This window comes from Colobus angolensis, unplaced genomic scaffold (genome assembly GCF_000951035.1).
Source record: "Colobus angolensis palliatus isolate OR3802 unplaced genomic scaffold, Cang.pa_1.0 Scaffold343, whole genome shotgun sequence".
NCBI lineage: Eukaryota > Metazoa > Chordata > Mammalia > Primates > Cercopithecidae > Colobus > Colobus angolensis.
Window position 1 is genome coordinate 1553691 of NW_012116744.1, and position 27193 is coordinate 1580883.

A 27193-nucleotide genomic window follows, 5' to 3' on the forward strand; every position below is an offset into this window, starting at 1 on the left:
GATATATATGTATATATTTTGAGAAAGAGTCTTACTCTGTTGCCCAGGCTGGAGTGCAGCGGTACAGTCTCAGCTCACTGCAGCCTCTACTTCCCAGGTTCAAGCAATTCTCCTGCCTCAGCCTCCGGAGTAGCTGGGACTACAGGCACATGCCACCATACCTGGCTGATTTTTGTATTTGTAGTAGAGACAGGGTTTCACCATGTTGGCCAGACTGGTCTCGAACTCCTGACCTTGTGATCTGCCCACCTCGGCCTCCCAAAGTGCTGGAATTACAGGCGTAAGCCACTCCACCCAGCTTCATAACTTTATTTAATTCTCATTGGTATAGCATTCCAATATCTGAATATACCAGAATTTATTTCTCCAGGATGAACAATTGTTTCTTATTTTTCACTTTTACAAAAACAAAAAAAAAAAAACTTCCGTGTACATCCTTCTACGTGTATCTTTGTACACATGTTTGAGAGTATTTTCGGGTAGAGTTTTAGGAGTCAAATCATTGGTTCATAAACCTCAAAAATCTTCCATGTTACTGAATAGGTCAAATTGTTCTCCAAAGTAGTTCTCCAAGGAACTCTCCTTAACTATAATCCTCCTGATAGTTAAGGAGAGTTCCTTTTACCTCAGATCACCACCAACACTTGAGTTGTCCAACTTTTAAATGTTTGCTCATCTGTTGGTATGAAATAATATTTCATCGTGATTTAAATTTACATTTTCCTGGTGAATAGTAAAATCAAACATCTTTCCCTGTGCTTACTGAAGGCTTTCTTTCTTCTGACTGTCCAGTACTTAGAATTTTGTGACCAGATCATTTTGTTGGAAAACGGAAAAATCTGTGAAAATGGAACTCACAGTGAGTTAATGCAGAAAAAGGGGAAATATGCCCAACTTATCCAGAAGATGCACAAAGAAGCCACATCGGTGAGTCCTGCCCCACCACCCTCACTCCCCATTGTGGATGCACGTGCACTCAGGCCTGTGCTCTCTCCCTAGGACATGTTGCAGGACACAGCAAAGATAGCAGAGAAGCCACAGGTAGAAAGTCAGGCTCTGGCCACCTCCTTGGAAGAGTCTTTCAACGGAAATGCTGGTAATGGTGCGGGAGACAGGACAAGAATGTCTGCATGCCTGCCTGGGTCCTCCAGATGTCCCAGTGTTTCCTCCTAGACCCCAGATTGGGCCATGACCCTCAGTGTCTGAGACCCTAAACATTTACAAACACAGGGTTCAGATCCAAGTAGTTGAGGGCTATGGGGTATAGACTGGTGGGCAGGAGGCCTGAAGGATCCAGGAAGTGAGTGTTGTGGGGGGCACAGCTGAGGGTGTACAGCAGAGGCAGGATAGGAGGTAGTTTTGGCTCTGAATAGCACAGATTTAAGACTTGGCCAGACATCTAGACATTCATTCATTACATACTGGAAGACAGTAAACATTGAGAGCAAAGGTATTAGGGATCAGAATGAATTGGGTTTAGCCCCTGATGTCTGGAAGCTCATGGCCTTGCTCTTGTCTGGGGCAGAGTAGCAGAAGGGAGCGACTTCCATTTTTCGAGTAAGACAGTTCTGGATTTGAATCCCAGCTCTGCTGCTTACAAAGCTGTGTGACCTTGCCCATCTAACTTAACCTCTCTGAACTCTCGGCAAAAGTGGAGATGATGGTACTTAACTCCACAGGGTTGTAGTGGAGATTAGATGAGGTCAGATATAGGGAAGCCCCCCACACAGGGCCTGTTACATTGTAGGCTCCTGTCTCCCACTGAGTCTTTTTTTTTTAGACAGAGTGTTGCTCTGTTGCCCAGGCAGGAATACAGTGGCACAATCTTGGCTCACTTCAACCTCTGCCTCCCAGGTTCAAGCAATTCTCATACCTCAGCCTCCCAAGTAGCTGGGACTACAGGCACACACCACCACACCGGCTAATTTTTGTATTTTTACTAGAGACCGGGTTTCACCATGTTGCCTAGGTTGGTCTCGAACTCCTGACCTCAAGTGATCCACCTGCCTCGGCCTCCCAAAGTACTGGGATTATAGGCATGAGCCACCGTGCCCAGCCACCAATTGAGTCTTTTTGAAGAAGACCTACTCCAAAAATTTCCATCTTGGTGTAATTTCCCTCAGGATTAAAATTCTGGGAAAAGAGCACTCTTTCCCCAGGAAATATTGGGGTGTTATTATTAGAAGGGAGAATAGCAGGCAGCAGCAGCAGATGGTCACTGTCGTGATGGTTATGATTATCATCAGAAACATCTATGGGCATCTCCAGGTACTGGTTTTCAGGCCAAGCTCAAGGTCAAGAGTCCGCCTGGGCTGGTCAGGGCTGTTTTGTGAAGCATTATCTCAGAAGTGTATGGCTGCAGGGCAACTTAGCAACCCTCTCAGCTTTCCATGTTTTTGGACGAGTGAACAGAAGGGTTAAGTGATTTGCCTGATGTTGCACAGTGTCATGGTGACAGTTCTGAAACCCAGGTTTTCTGGTCCCAGGTGGTTTTCTTCGTTCTTTCCTGCGTTTCTCTCAGCCCATCATACACATGAGACCCTGCAGTCCCTCCAGAGTTTATTGAATGGTTAGGGATGGATCCCTTTCCAGGCTCTGGAGCCCAGGTCAAAGGTTTCTCTCAGCAGGGTCTTCCATGAAAAACCTTAGACGTAGGTGGGGCACTGAAGCTAGAAGGTGAAAAGCTGGCCCAGGATCGAAGCCAGAGACAGAAGGAAGGAGATCATGTGATTGGCAGGTATACCATTTTTCTCTTCTTCTACTCTGACCCAGTGCCAGAACATCAGCTCACACAGGAGGAGGAGAAGAAAGAAGGCTCCTTGAGTTGGAGGGTCTACCACCACTACATCCAGGCAGCTGGAGGTATGGTTCCCATGCCAGCCCAGGGCTGTCTCTTGGAGCAGCCCTATCCCTGAAACGGGGTCAGATTAGAACATGTGAGGTCATGTGAAGTAGAGAGGTCCAGAGGAGCCACGGTATTTATTGGCCTAACTTGCAAAACTAAACTCTACTCAGTTATAGCAACTCTACCATCAAAGCCAAGGTTGGAAGTTATATTTTCATGTATACTCATTATTTCAGTGTTTTTCTATTTTTTTGGTTTAAAAAATTTGAAAAAAAGAATAGAGATGGGGTCTTGCTATGTTGACCAGGCTGGTCTTGAACTTCTGGCCTCAAGTAATCCTCCCATCTCAGCCTCCCAGAAGGCTGGGATTACAGGCATGAGCCACCGCATCCTGCCTCATTATTTCAGTATTTTTCAAACTCTGAGCTCTGCTCCCTTAGTGGGTTTTGCAATCAGCTGAGTTTATCATGAGCAGCACTGAAAGACATGAAATAGAATCGGATAGAAAATAGCAGCCACATCACATAAGGTCACAGTGGTGGGACTTTTATTTTGGTGTGATTTAGAATTTCTTAATTTTTATTTCTTAAGGCAGGTAGAAGGCAATTAGAAGTTCAAAGCTACTGCCTTATTAAATGGTGTACATCATCATGTATATTTACTGTACAATGTTGTAAACACAAAACTCAATATATGGTGCTGTACTTATCAAGTAATTTAAGAGATTTTTGAGAGTTATTTTTACTCCATGAAACTTTTTACGCATCGTTGACATTGGAAGCTGACCCTTGTGTAAGATGTCTCCTGTCTGCATGCCTGTGGGAGGAAGAGGTAGGCTGCATACACAGGACACTGTCCCCGCCCTGTCCACCGTGGGTATCCTGCAAGGAGTAACCCAGGGCCTGCCCAGACAGAGCAGGGAACAGCAAATGCTTGTGAAATGCATGAATGGATCTAGCAGCATACACTGATCTGTATTTACAAAGTGCCTACTATGTTCCAGGCCCTGTGCCAAGCTCTAGAGGGGAGGGGGCATAAAGTCATCTAAGAACCATCGCTGAAATCTAGCTGGAGAATTAAGACATTGCTTCCATCAGATGGTGAGAGAGATCTCTGTGGCCAGAGAATCTCAAATTTCATCAAAGAAGAGACAACCCTTGAAGGAAGGATAGAATTTGGGAAAAGACTGTAGGCACGGGACATGTGAGCATAAATAGGTGAGAGGAGTGCTAGAGCAGGAAGCAGTGCCCCAAGAAGGAGTGTACCCTGCCTTTTCCCACCCTTAACTGCTTCAAATCCCAGCTCTGCCACTCACCAACTCTGCGAGTTTGGGCAAGGTAGTTCCCCTCTCAGATTCAGTTTTCTCATTTTATTAGCCTATTTGTGCTGCTGTAACAACAAATATTAGACTGGGTAGTTTATAAAGAACAGAAATTTCTTTCTCACTGTTCTGGAGGCTGGGAAGTCCAAGATCAAGGTGCTGGCAAGTTTGGTGTCTGGTGAGGGCCCAGTATCTACTTCCAAGATGGCGCCTTGAATGCTGCGTCCTCCATCCCTGGAGGGGATAAATGTTGTATCCTCACATGGTGAAAGGAACAAAAAACCAGGGAGGCAGCTCTCTGAAGCCTCTTAAGGGCATTAATGCCATTCACGAGGGCTCCATCCTCATGGTTGTCACCTCCTAGAGGCCTCACTTTCTAACACCATCACCTTGGGAATTTGGTTTCAACGTTTTGGAGACACATACATTCACACAATAGCACTCTTGAAAATGGGGATAGGAATTACTAATTCAGAAATACTGCATACATTTAGTACTATTCCTGGCATGTAGCACATGATAGTACATAGTGCGTACCACATAACAGGTAGCTGTTATTGTTACTTATAAAACTGAACCTGCAGGACCTGCATAAGGTGAACGAACTTCTCTAGAGCACTGCCCTGTGCCAGGCACTGGGCTGAGTGCTTGACACACGTTATTTCATATCATCTTCAGCATGGCTCTGAAGCTGGTAAGGTTATCACTATTTAACAGGTAAAGAAGTGGCATGTTGCTGACATTTGGTACCTTGTCCAAGGTCACACGGTTTGGAAGTGGTGGAGCCAGGATTTGAACCCAGGGCTCCCTGACTTTGGAACCCAGCTCTTCCCATTCCTCCAAGGTGTCCACAGTGGGTGGGGCTCAAGGGTTTCCAAGCACTCAAAGACAGGGATGGCAGAGCAGCTGAGTCAGCAGTTGCCTTGCACCTGTTTGTGGCACTTGTACATCACCACTGTCTCCCTCCCAGGTTACATGGTCTCTTGCATAGTTTTCTTCTTCATGGTGCTGATCATCTTCTTCACAATCTTCAGCTTCTGGTGGCTGAGCTACTGGTTGGAGCAGGGCTCAGGGGTGAGTGCCATGAGGTGGGTGGGCTGTGTTTCTATGGGCTTGAGTGAGGTGTGGTGACTTCTTGCTCCTTGAGACCACAAGAGCCAGAGCATGGCTTGGGACCCACATGACAAGCCCAGAGCTGCTGTTCCAGAGAGAACCATGGGGAGCCAGGACTCCAGGGTTCTCCTGCACAGGCCTCCTGACTTTGTAGAATGGGTGGTCACCTGATCAGTCTTACTTGTAAGATATAAATCTTACAAGAGATTTATATCCCCAGACAGTGCCCCAAGAATCTTTCCATTCCACTGCAGTAACTGTCTCCTTTAGCTCCAGGCTGGCCTCCACACTATGGTTTATTTAAAATATACTTCTGGTCTTGTGAGCTGGGAGCCACGACCAGCCACACTGTGTCAAGTTATTTCACTAATCTCCCCACCCACATTCTGAGGCAGGTTCCACGGTCTCCCTTTTCCCAAGGGGACCCTGTGCCTAGAGAGGATGAAGAACCTGCTCTAGGACAGGACGGGGCCGGGACTTGAACTTGGTGCCCTTAATTGAAGCCATGCTTTCCCCACAGTGCTCCATGTGGTTAATTTCTGGATCGTGTACCAGGAGGTTTGGGTCAGGAGAGCAGAAGCCACTCTAAGTATTTAGAGCTTCGGAGGATTTAATATAGGGAATTAGAGGCTCAGTCAACCACTGGAGGGGAAGCAGCCATCAGGGATCTCAGCTGAACTGAAGTGGGTGATTTCCAGGATGCCTTCCAGCCTCTGGAAAAACCCCACACCCCACGCTCCTGCCCACAGTTGCCACTGAGCGTGCTGGCTTCTCCTCTTCCACCTTTCTGTTTCCCTGTGGGTGCCTCTCCTTGGCAAAATCTAGCCTGAAACCATGCCAGGAGGAGTTTTGGGAAATCACGTCCCCAAGCTTCTCACTGCATCGCAACAGAGCATGTGCAAGGGCCCGGCTGCTGCAGTGTCCACAGGGCAGACTCTGAGGGCCTAGTGCAGGGCAGGGCGGTGGGAATGAAGGGCAAAAGAGAGTAGCCAAGCGCTGAGCAGGGAGGTTTGGGCAAACAACTTCACCTTCTACCAGCCATGGAGTCTCACGTGGCCCCAGGGAGAAGGCTTTTCCTGCCACTGAATTTCCCCCTGGACACCTGCAGTCTGACCCCCTGTTCTTTCTTGAAGACCAATAGCAGCCGAGAGAGCAATGGAACCATGGCAGACCCGGGCAACGTGGCAGACAATCCTCAACTGTCCTTCTACCAGCTGGTGTATGCACTCAACACCCTGCTCCTCATCTGTGTGGGGGTCTGCTCCTCAGGGATTTTCACCAAGGTCACGAGGAAGGCATCCACGGCTCTGCATAACAAGCTCTTCAACAAGGTATGGGCCTGGGTGCTGGGCGGGGCTGAAGGCTGGGCTCTGAACTTGCCCAGCTTCATTTTTATTTTTTTATTTTTTAGAGCTCTGTAGCCCAGGCTGGAGTGCAGTGAGTGGCATAGTCTCCACTCACGGCAACCTCTGCGATCCTCCTGCCTCAGCCTCCCAAGTAGCTGGGAGTACAGGCGCATGCCACCAGATCTGACTGATTTTTGTATTTTTTGTAGAGACTGGGTTTCACCACATTGCCCAAGGTGGTCTCAAACTCCTGGGTTCCAGTGATCCATCCACCTCAGCCCCCCAAAGTGCTGGGATTACAGGCATGAGCGACCATACCCGGCCTATTTTTTAAAAATTAGTAGACTTTAATTATTTATTTATCTATAGAGATGGGGTCTTGCTATGTTGCCCAGGCTGGTCTCAAAATCCTGGGCTAAACCAGTCCTCCCACATTGGCCTTCTAAGTAGCTGGAATTAAGGTGTGAGCCACCATGCCCAGACAACTTTATTTTTTGTTGGTTTACAGAAAAATTGAGATGACAGTACAGAGAGTTCTCATATACCTGCCTATCAGCCAGGCTGGAGTGCAGTGGTGTGATCACAGCTTACTGCAGCCTCAACCTCTTGGGCTGAAGAAGTCCTCCCTACCTTAACCTCTGAGTAGCTGGAACCACAGGCGCACACCACCTCGCCTGGCTAATTTTTGTATTTTTTGTATTTTTGTAGAGACAGGTCTTGCCATGTTGTGCAGGCTGGTCTTGAACTCCTGGGCTCAAGTCATCTGCCCATCTCAGCCTCCTAAAGTGCTGGGATTACAGTTGTGAGTCACTGCACCTGGCTCATTTCTTCTATTCTTAACATCTTGCATTAACATGGGACATTTGTTACAATTGATGAGTCAATATTGATACATTATTAATTATTATTATTAATGAATGTCCACGGTTCACCTTATGGTGCATTCTTTGTGCTGTGCATTCTATGGGTTTTGATAAATGTATAATGACATGTATCCACGGTACAGAATAGTTCCCCTGCCATAAACAAAACCCTGTGCCCCACCTATTCATCCTGCCTCCCTACCCTCAAACTCCTGGCAACCACTGATTTTTTTTACTCTCTTCATAGCTTTGCCTTTTCTAAAATGTCGTCGTTGCAGCTGGGTGAACCGGGCTGCTTGATGAGGAGGGAGTGACGAAGGTGCGGCTGAGTTCTCCCGCTGCTGGAAGTCTGGTTGTAAGAACTCAGTGTCCCTTGATGGAGGCCACAGCAATGCTGGCCTCCACTGGCTGAGCACGGTCACGTACAGAGTTGCTTGTGATTGCCCTGAGTTCTCTTTGAAGTGGATATTATCCTCATTTTACATATGAGGATACTGAAATCTCACGTATGTTAAAGTTGGAATATGTGTTTGGTTAGAATACTCAATTGTCAGCTGGGCACGGTGGCTCACGCCTGGAATCCCAGAGTTTTGGGAGGCCCGAGGTGAGTGGATTGATTGAGCTCAGGAATTCAAGACAAGCCTGGGCAACATGGCAAAAATCTTGTCTCTACCAAAAATATAAAAATTAGCCGGACATGGGGGCTTGTGTCTGTAGTCCCAGGTACTCGGGGGACTGAGGATCAAGGAGGATCACTTGAGTCAGGGAGGTGGAGGTTGCAGTGAGCCAAGATCATGCCACTGCACTCCAGCCTGGGAGACAGTGAGACCCTATCTCATTAAAAAAAAACAAAAACAAAAACAAAATATATATATATATATATATATATATATATATATATATATATATATATACCGAATTATCTGTGATATCACACTGCTTCTTGGAAATGTCATTCCTCTCTCTCACTTACTGAGTGTTACTATGTGCCAGTTTCTGCAGTGGCCATGGGGCTCACATTAGAGAATGCATAGTGCAGGTAGGGTTTGGGCCATCATGGTACACTATACAGCATGGGTGTATAGTCTAATGGGGAAGATGGACAAGAAAATGGGATGGGGCACACAGGGCCATGAGAATGTAAGCGACACCTTGTCTTAGCTTGAGGGCAGGGGAAGAAAGTGAGGAGAGTCCAGAAAGTCTTCTTGGGAGCTTCTCTCCTTGAAGGAGGAATCACATTTAGCCAGCTCAAGACCAGGAGACTGAAGGTGAACAAAAGCAGAGCACTTCTGGGAGGCGAATGGAGTTCTGGAAGGCTGATCTCAGAGGTGGAAGTGGGGGTTTTGACTTGGAGACACGGGAGGTGAGGAGTGGCCCATAGTTCCTTGTAGACTGAATGCAAATTGTGTTGCCATCAAGTGTTTCAAGTTTGGCAGGGTGAGACAAAGCTTTTCCCTACCTCTCAGGTAAAGCTTGGCAGAACCAGAAAGCAGGAGGGGGACATTCTACCTGAGGCCTGACACTTTCCCAGCCGGCCTCTGGGGGTGGCCCTCAGCCCTCCAGGTGGTCTCTGAGTTTCTTTTGATGGCACATTCCAAGTTTCTAGAGATATCCAGTGCCCATTCCTCTACATGACATTTTGTATTTTAATTTTGAGAAATGTTTAAGTTTCTTTCCATGAAAATGTGTTTTGTATTTAAGATATTTTCATTTTTCCAGTCCTTTCGTGGCTTTTTAAACTTCAAATTTGTCTTTGTAGTTTTAAAGAATCACAAGTAAAGGATAAATCTGAAAAAATTCACTCAACTGCAAGCACAACAGAAAAAAATGAAGCAAAAATGAACAAACAAGAACAACCCCAGATCGTTTTGATACTTAGAAGACAATCAGAAACCGAAACCCTTGTCCCTTTGTCACCACCATTGGTCTGTAATCCAGAGTAATGCTGGGCTTCCACAGATGCGGCTTCCTCACCCACAGTGGAACTGAGGTCCGCTTCCGTGTCTCCTCCACAACCCCGCCTGCTCCGCACCCACAAGGCGTGCTCAGAGTCCTTGAAGGGGTGATCCTTTTGCCCTTTGATTCCTCTGAGTGATCATGACAATTCTGATTGCTTTAGCTCAAGTATTTAATAAAACATTCTGGAAATAAAATTGAAGGCATTTTAGAGGCAGAAAAAGCAAGGTGACTCTAAATCTGCCCCTCCGACCCTCACTACCCCACCAGCCAGAAAGCAAACATACATGAGAACTACACTTGGTCAGCAGTATCCACACATTTGCAATGAGAGCAGCTATAGGGAACAGTTCATGGCTCAGATAGTTACATTTAGGAGTCAAAATGTCCTTCCCTCCTCTTTCTGTGTGTTTGGCTTTAATAGATGCCATTGGCTTCTATTCATTTCTACTTCTTGCATTATAGCTTGAGAAGTACATGGGGAAATGTAGGTGGTCATTTTGTCAGTGCCATGAATCTTTAAGAAATTGCCTTCTGTGAAGAGTGACTGTGCCAGGCTTGGGAAAGCCTCAGAAGGCCTAATTGGATCATAGTTTTGCCGTTAACCGCTTGGGTAACGAGTAAGTTACAGAGCCACTTCCTCTTCTGCAATCTTCAGTTTCCTCATCTGCAAAACAAGGATACCAAACAAAATGCTTTTGTTAGAGCCTACCTTGTGGTTTGAAATGTCCTTTGATCTCTGAAAGGCCTCATGCCCACTGGCTGTTAGAGATCAACTTGGAGGTGCCACCTTTAAGAAGTGGGCAGTTATGGCTAAATTTGATCCAAGGGTCCAAATCGTGTGCAACCACAGGGGGATTGCTGCTGCTAATCTTTGGCAGTCCTGAGTGAAAATGGTCCCATCTGTAGAAAATAATAAGAGCTGGTATGGATAGAATGCCTACTGAGGGTGATGCAGGGCAGGCAAACCCCAGAACGGGGCTTAGTCCATGAGGGTTCTTGGCTTTGCCCGGGGAAGAATTCAAGGGCAAGCCAGTGGTAGGGTAGAAGAAAATAGTTTTACTGAAGTGTCAGTGTTGCAGTTCTGGCAGTGTTGCAGCTCTATGACTGACCCTGCAGAGCAGGGCTACCCCGTAGGCAGTGTGCAGCTCAGGGCAGGTTTGCAGTCATATTTATATCTACTTTTAATTACATGTAGATTAAGGGATAGTTTATACAGAAGTTTCTAGGAAAAGGGTGGCAACTCCAAGTCATCAAGTCATTGATGACCCACAAAGGGGCGGTAACTCCTGGATGTTGCCATGGCAGTGGTAAACTGACATAACACACTGGTAGGCCTGTCTTATGGAAAGTGGCTTCCACCCTGCCCCTGTTTTAGCTAGTCCTCAATTTGGTCTGGCGTTCAAACCCCACCTCCAGAGTCAAGTCTCACTTCCTACCTCATGGGGAGGCACTGCTTTGAGCATTTTCAATGTATTCTCTCTCTAATAGCTTTACAGGATATAATTCATATACCATACATTCACCCTTTTAAATTATACACTTCAGTGTTTAGTATATTTGAGGAGTTGTGTGATCCTCACTACAACTCTATGAAGCATCGTTTTCATCCCTATTTCACTAACAAGGACCTTGAGACTCAGAGGAGCTCAGTACTTGCCCGAGGTCAGACAGCAGTAGGTGGAGGAGTCAGGTAGCCATGGAGCCCATCCGTGCTTTTAAACCATTGCTCTACATTGCCTGCCCTGGAGACCCCTGGGATCACATCCCATGGCTCTTTAGAGTCAAGGGTAATAGACATCTTCATCCAATCTTGAGGAGGGCCTGCAGCTTCTCTCACGGTCCACAATGATTTTGTCCCTGCAGGTTTTCTGCTGCCCCATGAGTTTCTTTGACACCATCCCAATAGGCCGGCTCTTGAACTGCTTCGCAGGGGACTTGGAAGAGCTGGACCAGCTCTTGCCCATCTTTTCAGAGCAGTTCATGGTCCTGTCCTTGCTGGTGATCGCCATCCTGTTGGTTATCAGTATGCTGTCTCCATATATCCTGTTAATGGGAGCCACAATCATGGTTATTTGCTTCATTTATTATATGTGAGTAGGTTCTTTTTGCTTGTGACTTGGGGAGCAAGGCTTGGACCAACCCAGACTAGATGGTCCCAGAGGTGGATGGTCCAGGTCCCTTACTTCCACTGTCTATGCAGGATGTTCAAGAAGGCCATCGGTGTCTTCAAGAGACTGGAGAACTATAGCCGGTCCCCTTTATTCTCCCACATCCTCAATTCTCTGCAAGGCCTGAGCTCCATCCATGTCTATGGAAAAACTGAAGACTTCATCAGCCAGTGAGTCCTTCTGCTGCCATTTGAGAATGATGGAACCACAGGGGTGGTGGGAATCAGGGAAAGAGTGGAGCATCTGAGAATGGCATCATCCTCAAAAGCACCAGAGCACATTGTTCGATGGACTTATTTCTCTGAGCCTCCAGGACCTGCTGAGCCATTCTTTCATTTATAATAATGACAAATGTAAATAATAGGAAAAATGTTTGTAAACTTTAAAGGCCTTGTATATATTGTGTGTATATATATATGGACACATGTATACATACATTTAATGATAGGGTGCATTACTATGCAAACACATCTTGCATTATGTTATTTCTTTCACTTCCAAACAAATATCTAACTTTAACAAAATAATGAGGAACAATAGCTTTCTAAATAATAGAACTTCCTTCACTACTCATGCCATAGATTTGCCTCCTAAATGTTGAAACAAACAAGCAAACAAGTCCTATGATTATTGTTGAGGTTTAATGGTGTAACATGAACTTATCTGTTTGTAGAGGATAATCAAGCACGGTCTTCCCCTACAAGAAGTTCATAGTCTGGTGGAAAAGGGAGAAATAGGCACATGTTTTTGGTAATTATACATGATTGAAGAAGATAGATGGCATCAAAGAGGGGCAGTTAAACTACTTGGGAATTCAGAGGGGAAGGAGGTGGCCTAGGGGGATCAGAGAAGGCTTTCAGGAGGAGGTGGCATCTGAGCTGGCCTTGAAGCCTGGGTAAGACTTGGACACACATTTGGGAGATGGTATGTGCTCAGTTAGCTGGAATATTGGATGAACTGTGCACCTGCTCTCTCAGTGGCATTATAGACCACTCAAAGTCTGTGCAGACTCTAGGACTGAGGGGATCCTGCAGGGATGCATTCGCTCAGCCCACACTGAGAACCCTGCCCCAAGGTATATACCAAGACATGCAGATGAAGAGAGACTGGAGGGATTGGAGCTGTTGTTGGGGAAGGTCTCAGAGAAAAGGACCCTGAGCAGAGATCTAAATCAAGTGTGGGTTGAGCTATGGAATTATGTGGGCAGGAGCTCTCCAGGCAGAGGGAACAGTGAATGCAAAGACCATGAGATGGGGGAGTAGGTTTGAAGGATAGCAAGGTGGCTTGAGCACAGGGGCCACAGAGTGACCAGGGTCTGTTTTGTTTAATCTGGGAAGGCCTCAAGGTGGAGGTGACTCAATCAGTATAGAAAGGTAAGGTGGATGGAATTTGGAATCTCTTATGCAAAGATTCAGAGGGTATGGACAGAGTGAGTCAGAAGGGCCACTGTGCTGGGGTGATAGCCCAGTCAGATGGTAAGATGGTTTTAGTTGATGTGTAAATGAATATTTAATTTCAATAATCAAAGTTTTATTTGAATGTACTTTAGAAAAAATGCAACTAACGTATCAAAGCCATTATTTATATAATTTAAGGTTGTGAGTAAAGTTTCTTTTAATATACATTCTCAAATAAAGCAAGTAAAATAAGAATACTAATCAATTAACAGTATAAGTTGTGATTGATATGGAAAACTGTGATGGTGGTATGTGAAAATTGGAAATTGGTAGGTCTCTATTGGTTGGAAGTGACAGAAAAAACTAATTCAAACTAGCTTAAAAGTATGACTTAAATATGGCAAAATAGTAACAATTGCTAAATTAGGTAGAGATGTTCTTGGAACCGACTTTTTAATTTCTTGGTACTTTAAAAATTTTTCATTAGTGGGTATACAGATGTTCATTAAATCAAGCTTTTAATCTCTTGGTACTTATAAAAATTTTCATAACAAAAGGCTGGGGAGGAGGACTTGCTTAAAGTGAGGCTTAATCCAGAGACTCAGCTAATGTTCCCCGGGTGTCTCGGCTTTACTGCTCTGCCTTCCACTGTGTTATTTTACCTTTAAGCTTCCAGAGACCCTCTGGTGGCTCCAGGCTCCCCTCCTAGTAGCAGAATGGTAGTTTCAGATCTCCCATCATCCCACTGAAAGGAACCGCTCCCACACTCATTCACACGTCCTGGCATTTATTCACTCTCTGTGGCCAATTTAGGGTAACTCACCCGTCTCTGAGTGAGTCACAGAGGTTAGGCGAGCAGTGCGTGCTAAGGATGGGCCTTACCACCAGAGCCTACTCCTCAATCTGGGTTAGGAGTCAGGTCAACATCACCCAAATTCATGGCTGAGAAAGTGGCAGGGAGTAACTCCCGAAAGAAAAATCAGGCCCTGCTGCGGGGAGTGGGAAACTGGATGCTGGAGGAAGCAGCCGGTATCTACCCTGACCCGGGGAGACCCTGGGTCAGACAAACACGTGGTTCTTAGTCTGTGCTTTCCTTCTCAGGTTTAAGAGGCTGACTGATGCGCGGAATAACTACCTGTTGTTGTTTCTGTCTTCCACGCGATGGGTGGCATTGAGGCTGGAGATCTTGACCAACCTTGTGGCTTTGGCTGTTGCCCTGTTCGTGGCTTTTGGCATTTCCTCCACCTCCTACTCCTTTAAAGCCATGGCTCTCAACATCGTGCTGCAGGTGAGGAGGTGACTCTGTGTGGGCCCTCTCTGAGCTTTGCTCATCCTCTGCCTGCGGCTTCTGGGCAGACTCAGGGGATCCTCAGGTATTCAGTGACACCTTAAGTTCTGGCCACATGTGGTCTTAGGAGCTATGTGCTTGGCCTTTTGAAATTGGCTGCTTTGCTCTGTTTTGTCGTGGTCAGCTCTGAATTGGGAAGTCTGTATTCAAAGGTATTTAATAGAATCACAGGACACTGGGAATGAAGGGGAGCCCACAGGCGACAGAGTCCAATGCTCATATTGTGCAGCTGGGGAAACTGAGGCCCAGACAAGGGAAGGAGTTGTCCAAACAGATGCATGTTAGCAGAGCTGGAAAGAGAACCCTGACCTCTTGGCTTCCTGGCTGCTGTCTTTGTACCTAACCGTTCCTATCCTGATTGAGCTGTCAAACCTTTCTGAATCACCTGGAAGGGTCGTTTAAAAGGTGGGTTTTGCAGCCCGGCCCCTAGAACAGGGCTTCTCAAACTTAAATGTGCCTAAGACTTGAAACAGACTTCCACTGAGCTGGTGCAATGCCAGACACTGGCCGTGCTCTCTTCCAGGCATTCAATGCTCACCCCACTGCATGAGATGAGCAAAGTGGTTAAGAACATGTGATTTGGGGCCAGGTGTGGTGGCTCACGCCTATAATCCCAGCACTTTGGGAAGCCAAAGTGGGTGGATCACAAGGTCAGGAGATCGAGACCATCCTGGCTAACACGGTGAAACCCCATCTCTGGTAAAAAAAATACAAAAAAAATTAGTCAGGCATGGTGGCGGGTGCCTGTAGTCCCAGCTACTCAGGAGACTGAGGCAGGAGAATGGTGTGAACCCGGGAGACGGAGCTTGCAGTGAGCCGAGATCGTGCCACTGCACTCCAGCCTGGGTGACAGAGCGAGACTCCATCTCAAAAAAAAAAAAAAAAAAAAAAAAAACATGTGGTTTGGAATATCCAGGTTCAAAGAGGCTCTGCCCATTATTAGCTATGTGGCTTTGGGTAAATTGGTTAACCTCTCTGTGCCTGGGATTCTTCATCTGTAAAAGGGAGATAATAAAGGTTTCAAAAACAATAGCCTTGTGAGGATTATGTGTATATGTGAGACTTAATGCTTGTAAAAACCTAGAGTAGTGCCTGGCCTGCAATAAACGCTCAGTGAATATTAGCTATTTTTGTTCTGGTCTTACAAATAGAAAACTTAGGGCTTAGAGAGTTTAAGTAACTTGGCCATGTTCCCATAGCCAATAAGAGGCAGGTGTGTGCACAGGCTCACATTCTCCTTCTCTCTCTGATACACACACATGCACCAGTGCAGAGTGACCCCCAGACCTCCAGCACTCTCAGGGAGAGGCACCACACCAGGGTCTTAGGGGATTCGGAACCACTAAGGCCCAGAAATCCCTCCTGCTGCTGCTTCAGGACATAGATCAGGAGGGCAACGCTCAGGGCGAAGCTTGCCCAGTGCTGGCGCTGCCTTAAGCTCAGCCCCTGTAAGGAGCGAGGCAGAGGCTCGTCTCTCCCAGGGTGCCCCGTTCACAGCAGGCGGTTGCTCCAAGGTTGTTATACCACCGGAGACTCAAATGGGAAACCCTGCCTGGGGGACTGACTGCTTCAAAATGGCCCTTGAGGGTCATTTTTTCTTTTCAAGGTCTGCTGTATTATTTAAGCATCTTATCTTCATCCTGGTCATAACTTCTCAATTCCCAGCCCTGCAGCACTTTCCAAGTCACCTTCCACACTCTCACCAGAGTAATCTTTAATTATAGTTTTCATCATGTCACTGCTTTGTTCAGAAGCCTTCGAAAACTCTGTCTCCTGTCTACCAAACTTCAGCTATGGGGTCCTGACCTCAATATGCTCCCTCTGCTGCAGACAAGCCAGAACCTCACTGACTTCTGCATGCACTTTTGAGAAAATTACATTCGAGCATTGGGAGGCAGGAATCACACATCACGTTGCTTTGTAGCCCTAAGAGGCTTCTCAGGAAATGCCAGAGATGCATCTGGCTGCGAGGCAAAGAACCAACCCAAAATGGCCTCGACCATCCGGGAACTTATTCCCTCATGTAGCGAGAAGGCTGGGGTAGGGCTATGCTCAGTTGGCTCCTTTAGTGGCCTAGCAAGAACCCTTGATCATTCTACCTTTTTGTGCTGGCATCCACAGTCCGGCTTTGTCTGCAAGTCTGTCTGTATTCATGGTCACAAAGTGGTTGCTGCAGCCCCAAGTGACACATCCTCCCACAATAACAGTCAAAGGCTGGAGAGGAGATAACTTTTTCCATGTGTTCCTTTTTAAAAGCAAAGAGAAGTTTTCAAGAACACACTCATCTGATGCCTTCTCATCCTTCAATGGCCGGAATGGCATCTTGAGCCCACACATAAACCAATCTCTGGCAAGAGAAGTTGAATTAATGTGATTGGTTTGGATTAACCAAGCTTCCCTGAAGCATAAGGCCATCAGACACCTGAACATGATGCTGGCAAGGCAGCCCACAGGGTGTGATACACTGGGGGATGGGAGGAAAAGTGGTCTTCCAACCCACCCCTGGCCTCCTTTCCAGACTAAGCACCATTTCACCATGGTGCCCACCTTCTCTGACTTACAGAGGGCTTCCCCTCCTTCCCACACCGTTTTGTTTCAGCCGTAGCCAAACAGCTTGTGGGTGCCTGGATGTAATCTGTGAATTTGCTGCTTTCAGCACTTACATAGGCTGTTCTGTTTGGAACACTCTTCTCCACACATCTTTAGCCCACTGCATCTTACTTCACCTTAAAAATGTCACTGTAGGACTGACTCTTCCTGGAATCCTTCCCTGTGCTCTCATCCAGGACCCCTCCTGTGCATCCCAGTGGAACTCCAGGGCTTCTCCGTTGTGGAGTGCACCCCTCTGCACTTTATTCTTTGTTGCCTTGTCTGCCTTTCCATCCAGCTGGGAGCTCCTTGAGGGCAGGCCTACATCTGCCACACTTTGGGACATGGAGCCTGGTCCAGCTCCTGGCACAGAGCCATCCACCAGTTTGTTGAATAAATGTAGATGAATGTGTTACCCAGCACCCCCTACACGTCCTGTTTGCCCATTTCTTGGGCCAGGGTAATGGAGGTTATAGACCGGGGCCCCAACCCCAGCTCTGCCTCCAGCTTCTAGATGTTTCTATGAATATAATTTCTTCTTTTGGAGTCTCAGTTTCCTTATCTTTGTACCCCCAATTCCCAAGAGTCCCTCACTCCTCTAGCCTGGGTTTCCCTGAAGGCAAGACCTGAGATAGGTACTTGGGTGCAGGCAGCTTATTTGGGAGGTGCTACCAGGAACCAGGATTGAGGGAGCAGAAAAGTGAGACGGGGCAGGAGGAAGTTATCATGGAAGTGTGACATTGGGGTCCCTGTTCTATGTCACTAGGGCTCAACTGTCCTGGGATCTCCTGAGGAGCATATGGGATATTCCCAGGACCATGCCCTCAAAGGCTGGGAGATGGGAGCATTTATCTCTGCTAGCTCTTGTTCCCCATCAGTCAAAGTTCATTCTCAGTAGCCTTAAGTCTCCTGAGTTTCTGGGATGCCCTCATGCACAGGCTAGGTGGTTGCTGTGATGTGGGCAGAGGTCTTGAGCAGAAAGACATACAGAGGGCACTTGAGGTGGAACAGTGTCTGGGGAGGTTCTCCCCCAGAATTGCCCATCGCAGCTGCAGCTAAACTCAGAAGTGGGCTGAGGGGGCACCAGGGGCCTCTGCTCCATTCTTGCTAGGAAAATTATCTTAGTTTCAGGGGTCACTCAGGGGCAATGGCAATCAGTGGTTGTCAGGAGCGTTGAAGAGCCTGAGCACACCCCAGCAGCCTCTTGACCCCCAACACTTCTCCTTCCTTCCAGCTGGCGTCCACCTTCCAGGCCACTGCCCGGACTGGCGCGGAGACAGAGGCACACTTCATGGCTGCAGAGAGGATGCTGCAGTACATGAAGGTGTGATTCAGGTCTGGGTCTGGTGTGAGGAGCTATGCAAGTTGGGGCATGACTTCTGTGACCTCTACAAGCCCCAGTGACCTCAGAGCCCTGAAACTGTCCCAGGAAACACCAGGCTCCTGGCCCTTCCTCCCTGTCTTCCCCAGACTTTTGTTGACCATCTTGCTGAAGCTCTTCCACACCTGTCTTCTCACTTTGTCCACATCCCTCACAGCATTCCTAGGGGGAAGAGGAGATCATCTGCTCCTCTTAGAAATGAGAGGTTTGCCTGGTGCAATAATAATGATGACAATAATCTTTGTTCCTATTATTGCTTCCATTTATATCGTGGTGGTTAAGAGCACAGATTCTGTAGCCAGAGTTCCTGGGTTCAAGTCTAAGCTTTATCATTTGGATCATTGGAATAACCTGGGCAACTTATTCAAACTGTTTTCCCCATCTCTGAAATGAGAAAGACGATAGCATCACTTTGCCAGATTATCACAAAGTTGAAATGATACAACACGTAAAGCGCGTAGCACACTGCCTGACCCATAGTGAGGCTCCATCATGTTCTTTATTATTGTGATTGAGACCTTTCTACGGGCCAGGCATGGCACTAAGCTTTTTATCTAGATTATCTCATGGGATCATGGAACAATTTTATCAGGTTGATTGAATGATTATCCACATTTTTCAGACAAGGAAACCGAAGTTGGCCCAGGCAGAACATTTGCTTAAGATCACACAGGCTGGGGCTGGCAGAGCCCTCTGCAAAACAGTTCTCCTGCCCCCTTGCATAAGTGGAATTTAAGAATTGTAGGGCCCTGATTTCCTGCCCAGGATGCTGCTGTGACACGGCACCAGCGTGGAGAGCTGTGGCTTGCAGCCAGGTGGTCAGACCCAACTTCTCCAGTGTTCTTTCCTCTCAACACACACAACTGCACTTGTAGATCTGGGTTTGAGTTCCAACCTGAAACTGTGTGATCTTAAGTAAGTTGTGGAGCTTATCTTAAGTAAGTTGTTGATCTTAAGTTGTTGGATCCTCTATCTCCTCACCTGGTAAATGCCTCTAAAAAGGCCTGTCTCATAGGATGAGGATAGAGAGACATTAAGTCTCCACAAGGGCTCTGAGCTATGAAACCCCCCGAAGGGATGAGTCTCTGCTGCTTTTACTCTCTTTACCTTGGATTCTATTTCTTTAGAGTCACATAGTAAATCAGGAACATTGCTATATGTTAATAACAAGGGAATTAGCTATGCAGGTTTCTCACTCTTCTGGGGAAAATTTTGTGTGTTTTAGGGCATGGGTGGTGGGGGGTGTTCCTCTGATTACACAGCGGGGGGCTTGACCTTGGCACAGGGCAGGCTGGGGTGGGTCACACCCCCTACAGTGGGAGGCTGGCAGGCCTGCAGGGGATGGGCTGAGATGGATGATAGCTATTGATTTCTTTTTCTTTCTTCAAAAACAAGATGTGTGTCTCTGAGGCTCCTTTACATATGGAAGGCACAAGTTGTCCACAGGGGTGGCCACAGCATGGGGAAATCACGTTTCAGGATTATCACATGAAATACAGACACAACACACCCACTGTGCTTCACGGCATCAACCTGACCATCCGCAGCAACGAAGTGGTGGGCATCGTGGGAAGGACGGGCTCTGGTGAGCTGAGCTTCCTGGGGGAGCATCGCCGGCTCCTCCTTTGCCCTTTTGGCACTAGACCTATTTGGGGGCATGTGTTTGCTCAGTTATCCCCCAAATATGTATTAGGTCCTCACGCTGTGCTGGTCTGGTCCCTGTGCTAGACAAACACTGGTGAGCAAAACCCAAGGTCCCTGTGATCATGGGATTCCAGTGGAGGAGAGAGATGTTAAATAGACCAGCAAATAAAGACAGAAATATGACAGCTGCAGGCTGCGGTGGCTGCCAGGGAGAAAATAAACAGGGTGGTGTTATGCAGAATAAGGGGGCCAGTGGTACCAGGCTGTGGATACCTGGGCTCTGAGCCCACTGCTTAAGCTGAGGTGTGTAGGGTCCGGGCAGGAGCACTTTTGGAGGGGCAGTGCAGGGCACTGCCAGGATAAAGAGCAGGACAGGAGTTAAATCCAGACTCCCCTTTTCCTCCTTCACCACCCCCTTCCTGGACTGCTCTCATCAGCCTCTGTCTCCCCTCTTTCCTCTCCCAGTTTCCTTTCTCCTCCTCAGTTTCTCTCCCTGTCTTCCTCTCCTGTCACTTCTGGGAGGTCTGGCCCAAGTCCCCCTCCCTCTGCCTCTTTGCATTGTTTGAAAGCTACTGTTCAGACTTGGTTCTTGTCCCCTGTCCCCCACCCCTGGACACCCCAGAGCTGCCTCCTCCAGGCAGTCCCATGGATGATGACAGCCTTCCTGGTCTCTGTCTCCTCAGCACTTGCACACTGCAGGGTGAAGAGCTTCCATTTACGTTCTTTCGGGTGTTCTTCTCTTGCTATTTTCCACCTGCCGATTGGTGGAAACCCTGAGAGGGCCAGGGTCTGGCAGAGAGAAGCTCTCAGTAGATTCTGACCCTACTGACTATATTCATTCAATAGGTATTTATGAGCACCTACTATGTGCCTGGGAACCTACAGGTAAAGAAGACACACAGCTTCTACCCTCACAGAGCTTATCTTTGAGAACAGGGTTGAAACCGCCAATGCTTTGGAGCCTGGCAGGTGACATAGCTGAGTGCCATGGGTCTCGGTGTGACATACGGGGGCTGGGGAGGGCAGGTGGTGACTGGAGAACGCCACTGTGTCTCAACCAAGCGGCCATGCTCAGCTTCAGTTGAGCTGTTGCCTGGGGGGTATATGGGTCCAGTGTTGCCAGTTCTACTAAGTTTCAAGAGAAACATACAGTTTGCATTTTTTATATCTAGGATTTTTTAAAATGCTGGCGAGGAATTGCAAAGTAACCCTAACATTGTGTGTATGAAACAAAACATGTCTGTGGGCTGGCTTTGATCCAGGGGCCCCACATGTGCCCTCTGACCCAGGCTGTAAGAAGCTGCTCATGGCATTAGGTATGCCTGGAGCAGAGACACCAGCCCTCTCCTACCCTTTCAGGGCTCACAACGATGAAGAATGGGCCATGGAGGGCAGTGGGTCAGGTGCGATCGCCAGGTGTGACCTGTGCTTCCACTAGTGCAGATGCAGGAAACTGAGGCCCTGCTCGTTTCTTGCCCCACAGGGAAGTCCTCCTTGGGCATGGCTCTCTTCCGCCTGGTGGAGCCCATGGCAGGCCGGATTCTCATTGACGGCGTGGACATTTGCAGCATCGGCCTGGAGGACTTGCGGTCCAAGCTCTCAGTGATCCCTCAAGATCCGGTGCTGCTCTCGGGAACCATCAAGTGAGTGCTCGGCCAGCAGGCAGCCTGCAGGAGGGAGGTCGCAGGACCAGGATTCCAGCTCTGGGCTGCCTATGTGAGCTGGTGACCAGTGCCCCGATTTCCAGGCCTCCTTGGCCTGCTGGGCCACTCATGCCTACCAGGCTTACCTCACTGAAGTACTGTTGAGGATTAAACGAGGCCTCAATATATATAAGAGCACTTTGTAAACCATAATGTTCTATGCAAAAACAAAGCTTATTTTTATTTTTTAGAAACTGGATGGGCATGGTGGTGCACAGCTGTAGTTCCAGCTATTTGGGAGGCAGGAGGATCGCTTGAGCCCAGGAGCTCAGGGCTGTAGTACCCTATGACTATGCCTGTGAATAGCCACTGTGCTCCAACCTGGGCAACACAGCAAGACCCTGACTCTATTAAAAAACAAACAAACAACAGAAACAAAACCCTGATGGGATTGGTCAGATTTCACTACACCATTAAGCATTTGGACTCAGGCTACCGTATTCTTTCTTGTCCAAATGTGGCTTATTCTCTCTGTGCACTGGGCAAAGCCCCTGGGGACGTTTTTAGGAAGTGCTTCTTCAATGGTACACATTCTGGACAGGGGTGAAGTGAGAAAAATCCAGGCAGCCCAGTCAGTGAAGCAGACAGAACCAGATCTTCCAGCCTCTTCACTACACTTTCTGTGTCCTCAGAAGTCAACTCAGGGATGAAGCTTTATCCAGATTAGGCTCCTACTGACAATGCACTTTATCTGGGAGGAAACATAAGGGCGTGGGGACTGAGGAAGACAGATGTACTAAAAAGCAGGCTAAGTCCCCCATGTTTTGTGATATTTAAGGAGAATTCTTAGAGCCAGGAGGATAAACTGGGCCCCAGAGCTTCATTCATTCGTTCCTTCATTCATCCTTCCACCCATTTAACTTGCCTTTTCTGAGCTTCTGCCTGGTCCGGACACTGTGCTAGGGACTGGAGCCAGTTTAGTGAATGTGCGTTTCCCCTGCCCCCCCAGCAGGAGCTGGCAGTGTGGGTGGGGAAGATGGTTTTGTACAGGGGTAAGACCCAATAAATCACAGTATGAAGAGGTAATTGCTAAGTCAGAGATACGTACAAAATGCTGAGGGAGCTACAAGTGGGATGAGTCACTGCCTGAGTGAAGCCAGAAAGGCTTCCCAGAGGAGGGGACATTTGATCAGGGTCTTGAAAGCTAAGTAGGAGCTTGCCAGGCAGAAATAGGAGAGAAACTCTTTTCAAGGAGAGGGAACAATATGTGCACAGACAGAGTTTCAAAATGCGGGGCATGGTAGCTCATGCCTGTAATCCCAGAACTTTGGGAGGCCAAGGCAGGCGGATCACTTGAGGTCCAGAGTTTGAGACCAGCCTGGCCAACATGGCAAAACCCCGTCTCTACTAAAAATACAAAACTTAGCCAGATGTGATGGTGCATGTCTGTAATCCCAGCTACTCGGGAGGCTGAGGCACGAGAATCGCATGAGCCCGGGAGGTGGAGGTTACAGTGAGCCGAGATCACGCTACTGTACTCCAGCCTGGGCAACTGAAGGAAACTCTGTCTCAAACCCACCCCCCCTAAAAAACAGCAGCAACAACAACAACAACAACATAATGGTCATGTTAGGGGAATGATAAGACATTTAGTGATGGATTTCTATGTTACAGTAGAATGTGGCCAAATCTCCTGTGCATTGGCATGAAGAGTAGTAAAAATATGAACTTAACATTTATTGAGCATTTATATGTGCCAACGGAATGCTTTAGTGTACTGTCTAATTTAACTCTCCCAGCAACCCTGTGAGGCCCTTTCATTATCCCCATTTTACAGATGAAGGCACAGAACTTAGAGAGGAAGGGGACTTGTTTAGGAACACACAGAGAAATGGTGAAGATGAGATATAACCCTAGGTGTTCTAAACCCATAGCTTGCGATATTCCGCACACCTCTTGCTGCAGAAAGAAATGTGGACTTGAAATCGTACCTTAGAACTTAAGGCTCTACCCTTAAGCGTCTCTCTGAGTGTCTTTGATGTCAGCCTGGCTCTCATACTGGCTTATGGCACGACCTTGAACAAGCCATTTAAAACTGATAAGAAAGGGGTATACTCATCTCATGGAGGAGGAAATGTCAAATAACCTATCTATGAAAGTGCTTTGGAGACATCAAATGTCATGCAAATAAGACTTGCCACTTCTTTTTTTTTTTTTTTTTTTTGAGACGGAGTCTTGCTCTGTCACCCTGGTTGGAGTGCAGTGGCCGGATCTCAGTTCACTGCAAGCTCCGCCTCCCAGGTTTACACCATTCTCCTGCCTCAGCCTCCGGAGTAGCTGGAACTACAGGCGCCCGCCACCTCGCCCGGCTAGTGTTTTGTATTTTTTTTTTTTTACTAGAGACGGGGTTTCACCATGTTAGCCAGGATGGTCTCAATCTCCTGACCTCGTGATCCACCCGTCTCGGCCTCCCAAAGTGCTGGGATTACAGGCTTGAGCCACCGCGTCCGGCCGACTTGCCACTTCTTTAGTACACATTAGCCCTACACACAAGATATGTGTGGCCGGCACAACTGGGGAAGGATAAAGCAGAGGTTGACAGGTTTCACTCAGGGCTGCGTGACTGAATAGCAGGGAAGTGTCTATAGTGCCGCCTGTTCCAGATGCAAGAGTAAAGCTTGCTGGGTGTAAAGTCCAGATAGATTCCCTCTCTCCTGTCAGTTACCTAGATGTTAGGATTCTTTTCACTGCAAGAAACAGAAACTCCAGCCCCACCACAATGAGCTACCACTTCACACCCACTAGAATGGCTATAACAATAATAAAAGGTAAATAGCAAGTGTTAACAAGGATGTGGAAAAATGGAAACTCTCGTGCATTGCCAGTGGGGATGTAAAATTGTGCAGAGACCACGGAAAACAATTTGGCAGTTCCTCAAAAAGGTAAACAAAAATTAGCTGGGCATGGTGGTCTGTGCTTGCGATTCCAGCTACTCAGGAGACTGAGGCAGGGGACTTGCTTGAGCCCAAGAGGTCAAGGCTGTAGTGAGCTGTGTTTTCACCACTGCACTCCAGCCTCATCGACAGAGGCTGACAGACTGTCTCAAAAACAAACAAACAAAAAATGTTAAACATAGAATTACTATGTTATCCAGGAATTTTACTTCTAGTTATATATCCCAAAGTGTTGAAAGCAGAGACTTCAACCCATATGTGTACACTAGTGTTTAGGGCAGCCCTACTCACAGTAACCAAAAGGTGGAAACAAGCCATATGTCTATAAGCAGATGAATGGAAAAACAAAATGTGGTATAGCCATACAATGGAGTATTATGCAGCTTTAAAAAGAAGGGAAACGATACATGCTACAACATGGATGGACACGAAGTGAAAGATGCCGGACAGAAGGACACATACTACATGATTCCACTTATATGAGGTAGCTGGAATAGGCAAATCCATATTGATGGAAAGTAGAATAGAAGTTACCAGGGGCTGGTGGGGAGGGGAGAGAAGATTGTTTAATGGGTATGGAGTTTTTGTTGGGGATAATGAAAAAGTTTTGTTTTGTTTTGTTTTGAGACTGAGGCTCATTCTGTCACCCAGGCTAGAGTGCAGTGACACCATCTCAGCTCACTGCAACCTCCACCTCCTGGGTTTAAGTGATTCTTCTGTCTCAGCCTCCTAAGTAACTGGGACTACAGGCTCGCATCACCATGCCTGGCTAATTTTTGTATTTTTAGTGGAGTGGGGTTTCACCATGTTGGCCAGGCTGGTCTCAAACTCCTGACCTCAAGTGATCCGCCCACCTCAGCCTCCCAAAGTGCTGTGATCACAGGTGTGAACCACCATACCCAGCATGATGATGAAAAAGGTTTTGATATAAATAGTGGTAATGGTTACATGGCATTATTAATGTATTTAATGCTGCTGAATCATACACTTATAAGTAGTTAAAATGATAAATATTATGTACTTTCTATCACAAAATAAAACAAAACCCAAATGGCTTAAGCAAAAGTGACCTCTAATGACTCATGCATGATAATGGGGAGGCCAAGGCTGAGTTCCAGGGCCCGGTTTTCCCCTAGCATTGTCTTGCTTCATTCTCAACTCCACATGAGGGCCCTGGGGAGCTCCATGTGTCCCACTCCTGTGGGAGGATGGTTGCAATCTCTCCGCACGTCTCTTCTCCCATGGTAGCCAGAAAAGTCCTGAGATACACTCTGATTGGTTACTTTCCCACCCTGAGCTAAGCACTGTGGCCAGCGATTGCTGTATGTCGATTGGCTTATCCTTGAGCTCTTCGCTCCATCTGGAGTGGATGGCGGAGCCCACTTTGGAACACATGGGCTGGGGGATTGGGGGGGAGGTGGCCCCTAAACAAAACCCGGGGCTGCTGCCTGCAGAAGGAACAGGTGCTGGGACGCACAGGAAATCTCCATTCGTGGTGGTTCCATGCATTCCCCTAAACCCCGTAATCCAGTTCTAAACATTCTTGGTCATTCACTGGGCATATAAATGAGTGTTCAAAGGCTGGGTGATGTTGTTGAACACTTCTCTTCCTCTCATATGGCAGATTCAACCTAGATCCCTTTGACCGTCACACCGACCAGGAGATCTGGGATGCCTTGGAGAGGACATTACTGACCAAGGCCGTAAGTAGCTCCAAGGCCCAAGTCTTGATCTGTCTGCATCGCCCATGGGGGCCTGCTCCTGTGGGCTCCCCTCATGTGGTGTGCCAGCTGCTGCTGCTTCGGGTCATGGATGCATCCTCTCATGGAGATGAGATGACTTGGCATTCCTAAGCCAAGGCTGATGGCACTCAGACACCAACCGTGTGCCAGACACTGTTCTAGGCTCAGGGGCACAGCAAAGACAAGGCAGATGAAGTCTTTGTCCTCCTGGAACGTACATTCAGTGAGAGATAAAGGCAACAAGTAAATGCAGGAGATACTTTCAGATACTGGTGGGGGCTGTATAGGTAGTAATGAGACCCATAGAAACTTCAGTGCAGGAGCAGTTCCTTTCAACTGGGTGACCAGGCAAGGTCTCTTTAAACAGGTGACAGCTGGGCTGAGACCAAGAACGGAGGGGCAGCTGGTGAAAGATCTTTTGAGAGGACATTCTGGGCACAGGAGATAGTGTATGCAAAGGCCCAGAGATGAGAGCGAGCAAGGCACGGTGAAGGAACAAGAAGACAGAGGCTGGAGCATAGAGAGAGGAGGGGAGTGTTGCCAATACAGTGGGAGACTGACAAAGTCAGGATGGGTCTCACCCCACAGTAGCTTCCAAAATAGTGGGAGACTGATGAGGTCAGGTTGGGTCTCACTCCACAGTGGCCTCCAGGTTATGTTGTCTCTTCTTCCCATATCGCAGATCTCAAAGCTCCCCAGAAAGCTGCATACGGATGTGGTGGACAATGGTGGAAACTTCTCTGTGGGGGAGAGGCAGCTGCTCTGCATTGCTCGGGCTGTGCTTCGCAACTCCAAGGTGAGGCCACCACTGCTGGGTGGCCAGGGGAAGCCACAGACTACACATGATGAGGGAAGCCACACCGGTTCCTTCTCCCTTCAC

General features: G+C 47.6%; 1 protein-coding gene across 3 annotated transcripts in view; it reads left to right on the top strand.

The window, feature by feature from the left end:
* The window catches only part of ABCC11 (ATP-binding cassette, sub-family C (CFTR/MRP), member 11), an 84819-nt gene that overhangs the window by 54454 nt on the left and 3172 nt on the right, over positions 1–27193 (top strand). For 2 of the 3 annotated variants that reach the window (XM_011952596.1, XM_011952595.1), the window contains exons 16-28: positions 793–927; positions 1000–1096; positions 2773–2862; positions 5137–5240; positions 6413–6610; positions 11311–11537; positions 11648–11785; positions 14114–14300; positions 18184–18273; positions 19726–19915; positions 21458–21617; positions 26196–26274; positions 26996–27109. In XM_011952596.1, coding sequence (XP_011807986.1) covers positions 793–927; positions 1000–1096; positions 2773–2862; positions 5137–5240; positions 6413–6610; positions 11311–11537; positions 11648–11785; positions 14114–14300; positions 18184–18273; positions 19726–19915; positions 21458–21617; positions 26196–26274; positions 26996–27109 — 1809 coding nt within the window. The remainder of the gene's footprint in view (positions 1–792; positions 928–999; positions 1097–2772; positions 2863–5136; positions 5241–6412; positions 6611–11310; positions 11538–11647; positions 11786–14113; positions 14301–18183; positions 18274–19725; positions 19916–21457; positions 21618–26195; positions 26275–26995; positions 27110–27193) is intronic. The other variant, XM_011952597.1, reaches the window with a different exon arrangement.